The sequence below is a fragment of the Malus domestica genome, chromosome 15, assembly GCF_042453785.1.
Source record: "Malus domestica chromosome 15, GDT2T_hap1".
NCBI classification, from domain to species: Eukaryota; Viridiplantae; Streptophyta; class Magnoliopsida; order Rosales; family Rosaceae; genus Malus; species Malus domestica.
In genome coordinates, this window is record NC_091675.1 from 4,240,090 (window position 1) to 4,253,713 (window position 13,624).

General features: G+C 35.0%; 1 protein-coding gene across 1 annotated transcript; it reads left to right on the forward strand.

Moving 5' to 3' along the window:
- Positions 1-1,752: 1,752 nt before the first annotated feature.
- LOC103455847 (endo-1,4-beta-xylanase 1-like) lies at positions 1,753-7,516 on the forward strand. Its single transcript, XM_008395451.4, has 10 exons — positions 1,753-2,096; positions 2,189-2,254; positions 3,272-3,603; positions 3,692-3,842; positions 4,069-4,424; positions 4,510-4,669; positions 4,795-5,147; positions 5,287-5,464; positions 5,570-6,106; positions 6,249-7,516. The coding sequence occupies exons 1-10, from the start codon at positions 2,019-2,021 to the stop codon at positions 7,362-7,364; spliced, it is 3,327 nt and encodes a 1,108-aa protein (XP_008393673.2). The 5' UTR covers positions 1,753-2,018; the 3' UTR covers positions 7,365-7,516.
- Positions 7,517-13,624: the final 6,108 nt, after the last annotated feature.

The following is a 13,624-nucleotide window of genomic DNA, read 5'->3' on the forward strand; positions in this document are numbered from 1 at the left end:
ACATAGACTTTTCGTTAAAGTGAACATAGGTTTTTCGTTAAAATTTCCTAAAATCTAATCAAAGGATTATCTTATGGCCTTTAGCCAAACATATCGAACGGGCTTCTGAAAATTGGGCTTAACTAGCTGAAAGAACATTGTCGTTTCTGGTTTTAAGTGGCCAGACATGCAGTCCATATCCTGACGACAAGCCCAAACCAGAAGAAAATCCAACAAGTTTGCCAATAAAATGTCTAAATTAGGTCGGATTCCGAGATGAAAGAAACGATAGCTTTATTCGAAAACTTCAAATCCAAGTTACAAGAGTCTTGGATAAGGACATATTGGATCTTGGATGGTCTCAGGAAGATCTTCAAACCAAACTAAGTCAATTGTTAAATGAGAAAATTTAGCTAAGTTGTGAACAACACAACTACAAAGACGAGGCGTGTAACAAAACTGAACCACAGACATACTTGATTCAATGCTTCTTTTGTTTATGGACTTTATGGTAGAGCACGCACTTTAAAATTCTATACGTGCTAGTTAACACAAGGAAAGCCATGACTACCCATGTTTTAGTAAATGTTGGGAAGTCAATACATCAAAATAATTGTAATTCATGCTTACCTAAGTAATCATGATACGTTTTCCCTGATTTATCAAGAATTTAATTCTGAATTGTAATGTAAGGCTCACCTTTTTTTTGTTGGATTAAGTATGTAGTAGTAATTTGTAATCCTAAGAACGCAAAAAGATAAATTGCCATTTAACCCCAAACTATCACTTTAGTTGAAATTGATCCCATAAATTATTTTTTCAATATTACAGACTTCAAGGTTTAAAATTTAGCCGATTCACCCTTTGCCGCTAGACTTCATCTACATTTCTGTCACATTTTAAAGGCAAAATTTGTTTTTTCATCATTCAGGCTTACATGTCACACTATATCTGCCAATAAAAACAGGATACATGGACTAGATTAATTAAATCTTGTGAAATAAAAAGAATTATAAGTATTTTGACAAAAGAAATTTAGTAATTGACTAAAAAAATAAAAGAAATTTAGTAATTAAGTATATCTTTACATTTTTTTTAATACATCGATATTTTTACATTAAGAATAAATGGAATTCGGCTAAGCCACATAATGGACAACCTAATTTGGTATCGAATTGGCCATCAACGAGATTCGAACCTAATACCTTTAATTTCCAAATAAAAAAGAATATCATAAGACCGTAATACTGAATTACAAGTATATCTTTACTTTTTGAAAATTAATTTCAGATTTACCAAAATAATGAAATTTATAAAAAAAATAAAATGAAAACGAAACCCTAAAAACCTGTTTCCCACCCGCAGAAACCCCCCTCCCCTCCTCCTCCTCCCCGTCAAATCTTATTTTGGTAGCAAATGTCTTTGGTTCGAGGAGCCTCCCGACATTCTCATGGATGTTCTACTTTCTGATTGCACTGTCTAGACTTTCTGGTTCTACCAGCCCACTGTACTGATCTGTTACTCATCTTTTATTAATGAATTGATGCCGCAGCTTTCACACAAAAAAAAAAAAAAAGTTCATAGGTGGGTTTCCAAATTCCAATCTTAAAAGTAAGTACTGAAAGTTTGAAACTTTGAAAGCCAAGTCCCACCTAATCAGCAAGCAAGATATGATCCAATAGGCGTGCAGACATTCACATGTCTTGCAATCAAAGACTAAATTAAGGAAAAAGGAATCATATATTAACTTGTTTGGAGCGTCCATTCCAATTCAAGCATTCCAATCTGCAAGCCAAAGCAAAACACGAACAACAACACAGAACCAACAAAGATTAGATTTTTCTTAATTTTCTCGACATTTCGCACAAGTTGATCCAACTTTTGCCTTTAAGGATTGTCTTTGTCGGTCGAACTGTTTTCATCTGGATTAAACCTTAAATCCGGACAAATTATAAACAAATGATCCGTGCTTTTCGTAGACTTTACTTTTCTGCTGGAAAAATTTCAGTTTTTTCAGTTGGGATCGAGGGATTATATATATGAGGAGGCTCATAGCTTGGTGCTTCAGAAACCGAGTCTCCGACAGCAGCAATCATCAGAAGCAGAAGCATCCAGAGGTATGTTGTTTTTAGCTGCCGGAGGAAAATGCAGTATGCCGTAAACTGTTTTTTTTAATGATTAAGTCGAAATGGTGTTTTATTTGGTTTAGGGATCCAACGAAGCTATGGACAAGAAGAACCAACAAACCAACAACAATGCCGCCGACAATGTGGAGGTTTGGTTTCTACTTTGGCCAAATTACACTAATTGCCCTTTAGTTTTCTCGGGTTTTCACTTTGGTCCCTCTAGTTTATTTTCTTACATTTCGTCCTTTTAGCGATTTATTACTTCAGTTAGATCTGTTACACATCTTATTATAGTTTACTTTTACAAGAGAGTTGTTGGCAGCGAAACTCGAACCTAAGCATTGATCTAGGCTACAGTACTTGATAACGTTGATATACAATGACAGTGTTACAACGTTTTGATCATAAACTAAAAGTTTTCAGTATTGGTTAAATGCTTTTTTTTTTTAATTAAATGATTAATCATATCACATGAACTTACTTGCCGATGAAATGTTTATAATTTCGAAAAAGTTCAAGAAATGAGTAACTAAATTTGCACACTAAATTATGTGTCACTAATACAAAATGAGCACGTTTATCAATGTTTAAGTAATAATCTAATTATTAATTTCCATATCATTTAGTTTACAAAATTTGGTCTACAAATTTAGTTTTCCTAGCTTTACTCAACATAAAAATATATATATAAACACACACACACACACATATATATATATACAATTATACATATATTTATATATAAATAAATAAATGTATATATATATATATATATATATATATATATATATATATATATATTTATGCACACTACAACAATCTACCTCCTCCCTATTGCATTGCATTGAAACCCCAAAAACACGTTCATGCGCATTCATTTCAAACCCAAAACGTCTCAGTCTGAAAAGTTTCTAGTTTCTATATAAGCATTCTTACATTACACTGTCCGTGAGTATCTAAGGAGGAAATAAAAAAAGAAAATTAACGAAAAGTTAAAAAAAAATCTTCATTAAAGGTATAATGAATAATACCAAGGAAATATATAAATGTAATTTTTCATTTAAAAATGAACAGTACCGAAAGTGTTTTGTTAAAACTTCCGAATAAAAATTGGTCTTTTAACACCAATGCACCAATATTTTTTCAACCTGTTATTTCCTCGGCAGTTCTTGAGGCAAAATGTTGCTGATTCAAGTAGCAGTCGCGGTCCAAATATCGTACTGAACCACGATTTCTCTGGAGGGCTGCATTCTTGGCACCACAATCACTGTAATGGCTTCGTAGTGGATTCAGCGGGAAGTTATGCGGTTGTCACGAATCGCCAACAATGCTGGCAGGGCTTGGAGCAAGACATTACTGGGAGGATTTCCCCTGGCAACACTTATTCAGTTTCAGCTCGTGTGGGAGTCTCAGGGACTCTTCAAGGATCTGCTGATGTCCTGGCAACTTTGAAGCTGGAAAGTCGAGGTTCAGCGACTAGCTATATGAGAATTGGAAGGTAAATGGATGTGTCTGGTTTCTGTTAGTGCATTGTTGTTTTTGTTTATGGAAAAGGGATTTGTTTTAATGGTAGTAAGCACCTGTAGAAGTTCGGTGTCAAATGGGAAGTGGGAAAGCTTGGATGGAAAATTTTCGCTGTCGACAATGCCTGATCGGGTTGTGTTTTATTTGGAAGGGCCTCCTGCTGGAGTTGACCTTCATATCAAATCAGTTGTGATCTCTTGTTCTGAAGGCCAGGTACTTATGTTTCTAATCCCCTTTGTTGCTACGTCTGAAGTTCATATGGAACTGAGGTTTTACGCGGTAAAAAATTGCTTATTAAGGGTTGTAGTTCAGACTTCCGAGGCAAAGAAACAAGATATGATAAGTTGGTTTTCCTTTCTTTTAATAAGCATTTAGGATATGGCAGAAACGTAAAAGATTATTTAATTTCTTTTCTTATGCCTTCTGCTTTTTCTGGCAGTCTGAGAACCAAAATTTGGCCAATTCAAGTAGCAGTAATGCTACAAATATCATAATGAACCATGATTTCTCTGGAGGACTGCATTCTTGGCACCCGAATTGCTGCAATGGCTTTGTAGCTTCTGCTGATTCTGGTCACCCAGAAGTAAAAGCAGGCAATTATGCCGTTGTTACGAATCGTAAGGAAAGTTGGCAAGGTTTAGAGCAAGATATCACACGGAGAATTTCCCCAGGCTCCACATATTCGGTTTCAGCATGTGTTGGAGTCTGCGGATCTCTTCAGGGCTCCGCTGATGTCCTGGCAACTTTGAAGCTGGAATACAGAGGTTCAGCGACCAACCATTTGCAAGTTGGAAGGTAATGGTGCTTTTATTCCATCAAGTGTTTTTCTTTTCCCTTTATAGGGAAAGGAATCTGTTTTAACAGTAATAACTGCTTGCAGATGTTCTGTATCAAAGGGAAGGTGGGGAAATTTGGATGGGAAGTTTTCTCTGTCGACAATGCCTGATAGGGTTGTATTTTATTTGGAAGGGCCTTCGCCTGGAGTCGACCTTCTAATAAAATCAGTTTTGATCTGTTCCTTGAGTCCAAATGAATGGCAGGTACTTTTTCTTGCTCCCTATATATGGAATCATGTGTAGCAGTAACTAGTTCAAGAAGCTTTCAGCCACAGAAATCTAGTTTTATTTATCTATTGCTGATTGATTTCGGAATGTATATTTTGAAGAGTGGAAGCACTGGGAATTTCAATGATGGAGAAGAGAATATAATCCTCAACCCAAACTTTGAGGATGCTTTGAATAATTGGTCTGGAAGAGGCTGCAAAATTGTTTTGCATGACTCAATGGGAGATGGGAAAATCGTTCCTCAATCTGGAAAGGTTTTTGCAGCTGCAACAGAACGCACACAGAGCTGGAATGGCATCCAGCAGGACATCACTGGAAGAGTGCAGCGAAAGCTAGCTTATGAGGCGACTGCTGTTGTTAGGATATTTGGCAACAATGTCACTACTGCTGTTGTCCGGGCTACCTTATGGGTCCAGTCACCAAACCAGCGCGAACAGTATATCGGCATTGCAAAGTTATTATCTTTCTCCCTGTCTCTTTCCAATGAAATTGTGATTTTTTGTTTCTTCGTTGCTAAGTTACTATCAGATGAGAAATCATTTCCCTTCCTATTATGTTGCCTTAATCTTAATGGACTTTGGTGTGCTATAAAGTGTGCAGGCAACAGACAAGGACTGGACACAGTTGCGGGGGAAGTTCCTTTTAAATGGCTCCCCGTCAAAAGTAGTAGTTTATCTTGAAGGTCCACTAGCGGGAACAGATATTCTTGTCAATAGTTTTGTTGTCAAGCATGCTGAGAAAGTTCCTCCTTCACCTCCACCGGTTATTGAGGTTGGTTGAATGGGTGATTCATTTTCTCTAATACTCTCTGAGCATGTTTTCTTCGAGCTCAATTCGTAGACATACACGCTAAAATATAGGCTTTTGTTTCTGCAGTTTTCAGCATTTGGAGTAAATATAATTGAGAACAGCAATTTAAGTAACGGCACAAACGGGTGGTTTCCGCTTGGTAATTGTACTTTGAGTGTCACAACTGGTTCACCACATATTCTCCCTCCAATGGCAAGAGAAAGCCTTGGACCTCATGAACCTTTAAGCGGTCGCTACATTCTAGTAACCAAGCGCACACAAACTTGGATGGGTCCTGCTCAGATGATTGGTGACAAATTGAAACTCTTTTTGACGTACCAAGTATCTGCTTGGGTTAGGATTGGTGCTGGAGCAACTGGTCCACAGAACGTCAATGTTGCACTCAGCGTGGACAACCAGTGGGTCAATGGAGCTCAAGCTGAGGTGAGTGACACAAGATGGCATGAAATCGGTGGTTCCTTCAGAGTTGAGAAGCAGCCATCGAAAGTAATGGTTTATATCCAAGGTCCTGCTGCAGGTGTAGACTTAATGGTTGCCGGTCTTCAGATATTCCCTGTTGACAGACCGGCGAGATTTAGACATCTGAAGAGGCAGACTGATAAGGTAAATGGTGTGTAGTCCCATTTGTTTCATAAGCATCATTCCTCACCAAGCATTGCTTCAATAAGAGCCTAAAGTATAGACGACTCAGAATGAGCTTTTCTCTAATTTGTTCTGATTGAAGTCTTCCTTTACTGCAATGCAGGTTCGTAAGTGCGATATTGTCCTGAAATTTTCAGGGTTGGACTCGAGCAGCATGCTCGGCACCTTTGTGAAAGTTAAACAAACGCAAAATAGTTTTCCAATTGGGACATGTATAAGCAGAACAAACATTGACAACGAAGATTACGTTGATTTCTTTATTAAAAACTTCAACTGGGCAGTGTTTGGAAATGAATTGAAGTGGTATTGGACTGAACCACAAAAAGGAAACTTCAACTACAAGGATGCTGATGAGATGGTGGACTTGTGCAAGAGTCACAACATAGAAATGCGAGGGCACTGTATTTTCTGGGAAGTCATTGACACAGTGCAGCAATGGATCCGCTCGTTGAGCCAGAGTGACTTGTCAACAGCTGTTCAGAATCGACTAACAGATCTTCTCACGCGCTACAAAGGGAAGTTCAGGCACTACGATGTCAACAATGAGATGCTGCACGGCTCATTCTATCAGGACAAATTGGGAAAAGATATCAGAGCCAACATGTTCAAGAATGCAAACCAGTTGGATCCATCTGCCACTCTATTTGTGAATGATTATCACGTCGAGGATGGATGCGATACTAGATCATCACCAGAAAAATACACTGATCAAATCCTTGATTTGCAGCAACAAGGTGCACCTGTTGGTGGCATTGGCATCCAAGGACATATTGATAGTCCAGTGGGTCCAATTGTTTGTACAGCTCTTGACAAATTAGGCATTCTCGGCCTTCCAATCTGGTTCACGGAGCTTGATGTGTCATCCAGTAACGAATATGTTAGAGCAGATGATTTGGAAGTGATGCTTCGCGAAGCATTTGCCAATCCAACAGTTGAAGGTGTAATGCTCTGGGGATTCTGGGAGCTGTTTATGAGTCGGGAAAATTCGCATTTAGTGAATGCAGAAGGGGATATCAACGAAGCAGGAAAACGTTTCTTGGAGCTCAAGCAAGAGTGGCTGTCTCATGCTCACGGCCACATTGACCAGCAGGGAGAGTTCGGGTTTAGGGGCTTCCCAGGAACATACAGTGTTGAAGTTTTTACTGCCTCGAAGAAGCCTGCAAAAACATTTGTCGTTGACAAGGGCGAGTCCCCAGTGGAGGTCTCCATTGCTCTCTAAAATTGCTGCTTATTCAATAAATGGTGTGATTATTTTCGTTATGTTCATATCTTTATGCATTGTCAAATGAAAAAGTGTTGCTTGTTATGTAAATTGTAAAGGGTTGTGATTCTGAGTGAAAAGAAATGAGATATCGTATTGTTGGTTGTCAATCTTGTGATGCTGTATCCCTTGATTCTTCCGATGGGCCTTTAAACTTTGGATATTGGCTGGGCCAATCTTTGGGTTCAACAAAAACCTATCATGCCCACGAAAGAACTTATAAATGAATAAAATCCAATAGACAATAGCAAGACAAAAGTGACAATTTTTGACATAACACGATTCGATAATACAACTTAAAAACCAAACCAAATAGAGTAGTGCTTTTCATACATTTATTTTTACTTTTAAAACACTCATTTCAATTTTTGATCGTTGGATCGAATGAATTGAAAAAATATTTATATGTACAAAAATTAACAAGGATGTATAAGAAGTAAAATGAAGTGTGTTAATAGTAAATACTATTTCCTGTTTGCTCACATGTTTCTATACAGTAACTTTACTTTTGGGTACAAAATATATAGTAAATAAAATCGAGAACAATAGCAAGATAAAAGTGACAATTTTGGACATAACACACACGACTCTGTAAATTCAGAGTAATATTATTCACACATCTCTTATTGCTTCTCATACTCTTTCAATTTTTATTGAATAAGATCATTGGATAAAAATAATAAGGATGTGGGGACCCTTTTCTATTTACTCGTATATTTCCATACAGTAACGTTACTTTTGGGTTAAAAATAAGTAGTAAAGTGTCGTTTCACTAGAATGAACCTCTGATTGGCTATTCCATATATTGAGAGAGAAAATGGGGCATTAGATCAACATCAAACGGAGCACATTAAACCTACTAAATCTGTAGAAATAGATAGAAAAATCCCCCACCGGGAGGAGCAGTTATAAATCGTGTGGTCTATATCCTAACAATCATTTGGGAGACTCAAATTATAATTTCTTCATCGGAAGGGCCCAAACCCTAAACATCTTTATCAAAGGAATGTCCCACCACGCCCATCACATCGACCTGATAGACTCCCACCATCTACTACTACTTCTAGTATCTACTACCTATATGACTATGACTAGCCATGTATATTTATGCGAAAAATGTCATCAGATTTTCTTAAAAATGAAACTCTTTATATTATCTAATCTTAAATTGTGAGGTTACACCGTAGTAGAACGTTTATAAAAAATTTCACTTTGAAAGATTTTCCTTAGCATTATCCCTTCCTCTGTTTATGTATATGAGATATAGTCTGGACACCTTATTTTAGATACAAGTTTTGAATCAGTAGATTCATGTTTTTGGATTATAATTGGTAAATCACATAATGTAACGGTTTATGGTTGGATACCTTCTTTAATAATTTAAACAATGAATCCGACCATACATACTTCAATACATCATTTATAGATTATTCTTATAAAAATTAGATAAATTTGAAACTATTAAAACATTCATTTGTAGTGAAAAAAAATAGACGAATAAGATTCTATAAAAAAAACACTAAAACATAATTCAATTGTCATATGATCCCGTATTTTAGTAGATATGATCTTTGAGGTAAGACATAAAAGATAAATAATTTGATCATTACGTGAAATTCATAAAAAATATATATATTAAAATATGTGTCAAAAGCTTATGCTCCATACCCTAACTCATATGTATATACATTTGAAAAGCGATATAGTTTTGAGTCGTTTTTTTTTCCTCTCTTCCTCTTACTATATATGGTTATCGAAATAAATGGGACCCCAACACAGTCTCGTCCCTGTCTCTAAATACCTGGTTCCTGTGAACCCCACTTCCCACATGGGTTCATAGTATCATGTTCTGCTACATGGGTACATGGAGAATGGAGGTCACGGTTGGTGTTTAGAATTAGACTGCATAACTGGTTATATTAGTACGTTGAAGTAAGAAAAGAAACAAACACCAACGTTCAAATTCTATTCAAGTTGAAGGAATGAGATTGATGAAACTTATCTCTTTCAATTTCACATAATGGTAGAGTTATATGTAAAGAATAAGTTTCTTTTATAACTAATGCACCTTTTACTGTTAATTTGGAGAAAAATTAGAAGTTAGCCTTCATTGTTTCTTTCAACATGCATTGAAACTAGTCTAATAAAATTCATGTTTCTACGCACCGAACGATACTTAGGTGAAATGAAACCATCAATTATTCAAAGACATGTAACTCTTATTTATTAATATGTGTTAGAATTATAACGAATCAACAATCAATTTATGTCAAGCATGCATTAGCAATTGATGCTAGCAAATCTATTAGCATTATACAATAAATACAATATATTTACTTATTTAAAACGCACTGGAATGAGTTTTAGTAGAAACATTTTGATTCCTAATTTCCATGAGTATACGAATATAGAAGAAAAAAAAATCTATTTAGCTTCTACATTACCATCGATAATCTAATGCATGTAAAACTACAAAATTAGATGCATGCATTAACTACTACTTAGCCTCATTTCATTTGCTTTTTTTTCCTTTCTCATTTTCCCTAACTTATGCAATCGATAACTTCCCTCACTCTCAATATGTAAACATTCATTAATTCAAATCAACATCCTCTATAAATTTGTATACACACTTTGTCACAGCATAAATGTTGATCATTTTGTGACCAAAAAATGCATAACTATTCACTTTTGAATTTGAAATCAAAAGTAAAAAAAATAAATAAATGTGGTTTTTAATGTATTAAACTCTCTACCTTTAATATCGAATTCAAATTTAATGATAAATGAAAATGTATCTTTGGCAATCGGTGACTAAAAAAATCAACACTATTTTTACAAAAAAAATAGAGTAAATTGTAGCTATGGTCCCTGAACTTTACTCAAATTGGAGCAATGGTCCTTCAACTAAAAATCCATTACCATTGGTCCTTCAACTCATTAAAACATGCAGCTATGGTCCCTCAACTAAAAATCCATTACATTTGGTCCCTTAACTTTAATTCAATTGGAGAAATGGTCCCTTAACTTTATCCCAATTGTAGCTATGGTCCTTCAAACATAACTCGTTTTGACAAAAAATTTTAAGTAGTTGACGAAAATGACCATAATTACACACTTTGATGAGTTGAGGGACCCTAATTAAATAAATGGTTATTCCAACATAACATATTTTGACAAAATTTTGAAGAAATTAATGAAAAGGACTATAGCTACATATTTTGATAAGTTGAGGGACCAATGGTAATGGATTTTTAGTTGAGGGACTATTGCTCCAATTTGAGTAAAGTTCAGGGACCATTGCTACAATTTACTCAAAAAAATATATATATTGACACACTTTTATTTAATTTTAACCCTTATAATTTATTCAATTCGATAAGAGAACGAGCTAAAATGATCCGAAATCACCTCCTTTGGCCGAATGGAAGCTATAGTGTTTGAGATATATGGGTGTCAGCATCACAAGAGTTTACGTTTGATATGATGGGGGTATTGGGTGGGTCGCAGACGTATCAGAAAGTTTTAAAGAAAAGTTCATCTTTTAAATAAAATTTAAACAGAAAATTGATCAAAGAAAAAAAGAAAGAATAAATGGTGGAGTGAGAGGGACAGAAGTGGGGACTGGGTCGACTGGCAGCAGCTGCGAAGAGGAGTTAGTGCATTGGGAAACAGCTCCCGCGCTGTTTTCGCGCGCCCTCTCCCAAATGACACCGCCTGTGGAACACCACCCACCCTCTCTGGATTTAGCTCTTGTCTGTCCTTATCCAACACCTCTCCGTCCTTCCCCACCCCACTCACAGAATACTCACAGTCTCACAGATTTCATCAAAATTTTAATTATATTTTTACACAGTTTTTTTACTGTCTGTTAGCCTGCCGTTGTGTTAAGTCTCTAATGAGTGATGGTGACCTAGACGGCTGGACCCTTCCCCCCAACCCTTGATATTTTTGAGCTGGATCCTACTGATAAGCATACAAGCTAATAATGCAGAAATGTAATGTAAATCAAGAAAAGAGTTTCAAAGAAAGAAAGAGAGATGGAATCAAGAAAGAGGAAGCTGTATATTTCAGATTAATGAAGAAGAAGATACAATGGTTCACTTTATACAAACATAGCTCTTAACAGACTTAGGTATTCTAACCATCTTCATAACAACCAATGCTATCTGTTTATACCAGACTAACAGACAATCCTAACGTCTACTGACACTTGTCTCAATCTCAGACATCTACCACCTACCCCATGTTTCTCTGCGCTCTTGCCTTGCACGGGGACTTCATTTTAACCTTGAAAAGAATTAATGGCGAACGATCAATTAAATTTCGAAGGTATAATAAAATAGAAGCTTAATTAAATTGGAGATACCTAGGCTTACGTAAGAGAATATATTATCTAGGACTGTTTGTTTAGGCATTTACTAATTAAGATTGTGCACGGTCAGGTAAAATTTAAACATAATTTCTTTTTTTTTTACTAGAAGTGTCTAAAGATGATGGGACATAGATAATGTTTTGAGAATTTTGATTTATAAATACTAGGTTTAAGCTTGCTTTTATTTTATTAATTAGGCTTTGTGTTAATAGTTCTTTAACTATGTAACCATCTACTTAAAAAATGAATAGTGTTGTTTGTACATTTATTTTTATTTTCTACACACTCTTATTAATTTTAGTCAATAATTTTGTCTAATTTATTCGATTCAACGGTTAAAATTTAAAAAAAAATTATAAACAATAAAAATAAATGTATAAATAGTATTATTTAAAAAAATTATGTAACCGTTTTAGTAATATAAATATATATTACTAAATTAAATAAAGGACAGCAAACTTAGGAAAGACCAGCCAGGCCTTGCATATAGTTTCACCGAGGCGTCAAACAACACTATTTAAAGACTCTTTACACATAATTTTCCAGGAAATTAATATTAGGGTTTTTGGGAGTAATGTTATTCATACCATTTTTTATACCATATTTCTATTCCACTTTAAGTGACATCCGATGTGGACAACTATATCATTTGAAAAATTTGCAAAACCCAATAAAAGGAAAGAGAAAAACTCTTGTATACCACAATCATTATTTAATTAACTATCTTTTTTAATTATTAGTTTACTAAATAATAAACTAAATTTAAAAATCTGATTAATTCAAATGATGTAGTTTTTCACATCAAATGGTATAAAAATATTATACAAAAACATGATTTTTTTTTGTTAAAAAAATTAAATGGTATGAATAGCATCATTGGCTTTTTTTGTGGTTAATTTTCCACGATCCAACCATATCATTTATACAGTACGACGTGGCAGACATGCAAGAAGATTTACTGATAATCATGAACAGATTACAGATGGGTCACCATTGATTGTAATTTAATTATTACTAAGTCCTGCTTACGCGTATTTAAATTTAAGTAATGAAATTAAAGTAAGCTTTTGACTCAGATTCTCTCCTGGTTGTTGGAGTGCGCATAACAATTATGATCTACATTCAAAGCGCAAAAGGAAAGCAGATTCTGTCCTGTGTTCAACTTTTGCTAACTTGGGTAATATTTTATGGTATACATGTGGATAACTATTTGGAAATATATGAGAAAAGTCCACACCATGCACTAAAATTGTTTTGAGGTTACTAGTATTATCATACAGCTGAAAATTTAAACTTGCCGAGAAATATTGAAGTTTTATCTGCATTGTTTGATTACTTTAACACATCTTTGTAAATGACCATAAAATTGCTAATCTTGAAATTTTGATTTGTTTTAATTCTAAAATAGTTTTTATTTTCTTTTCCCTTTCATCTAGTTTGCTTTTCTCTTTGATCAAATGCTCACCCTTAATTAACCTATAACTTAATTCAGGGGCATATACGCCTCAATGGCAAAAATCATATTTATGTATTTTGGTATGAGTTCGACCCCCATCAACTCCTATTAGTCCTAACAATTAACTATATAATCAACTAATGCTACCGTTCTACTAAAAACACTTAATCCAAGAGGTTTTTTTCTTGTTTGTTCAAAATAGAAGATAGGTTGGATGTTTCTTTAAGTCGTCATAACATTGAAGCAAATTAGAGAGTGGAAGGGATTTATCTATTCTGGAACTACCTGCTAACTCGAACCAGTCTTAAAAAAAAAAATTATTTGTTGATGATATTAGTTGAAAAACAAAGGATGTATTGGCATATCAGATCTCGTATAGCATTTTGG

Bases quoted from the DNA above. Each gene is read 5' to 3' on its own strand.
- LOC103455847 (XM_008395451.4), top strand. From the start codon at position 2,019: ATGAGGAGGCTCATAGCTTGGTGCTTCAGAAACCGAGTCTCCGACAGC. The intron at 2,097-2,188 runs GTATGTTGTTTT...TATTTGGTTTAG, and splicing joins AGAAGCAGAAGCATCCAGAG to GGATCCAACGAAGCTATGGA. The intron at 2,255-3,271 runs GTTTGGTTTCTA...TTTCCTCGGCAG, and splicing joins ATGCCGCCGACAATGTGGAG to TTCTTGAGGCAAAATGTTGC.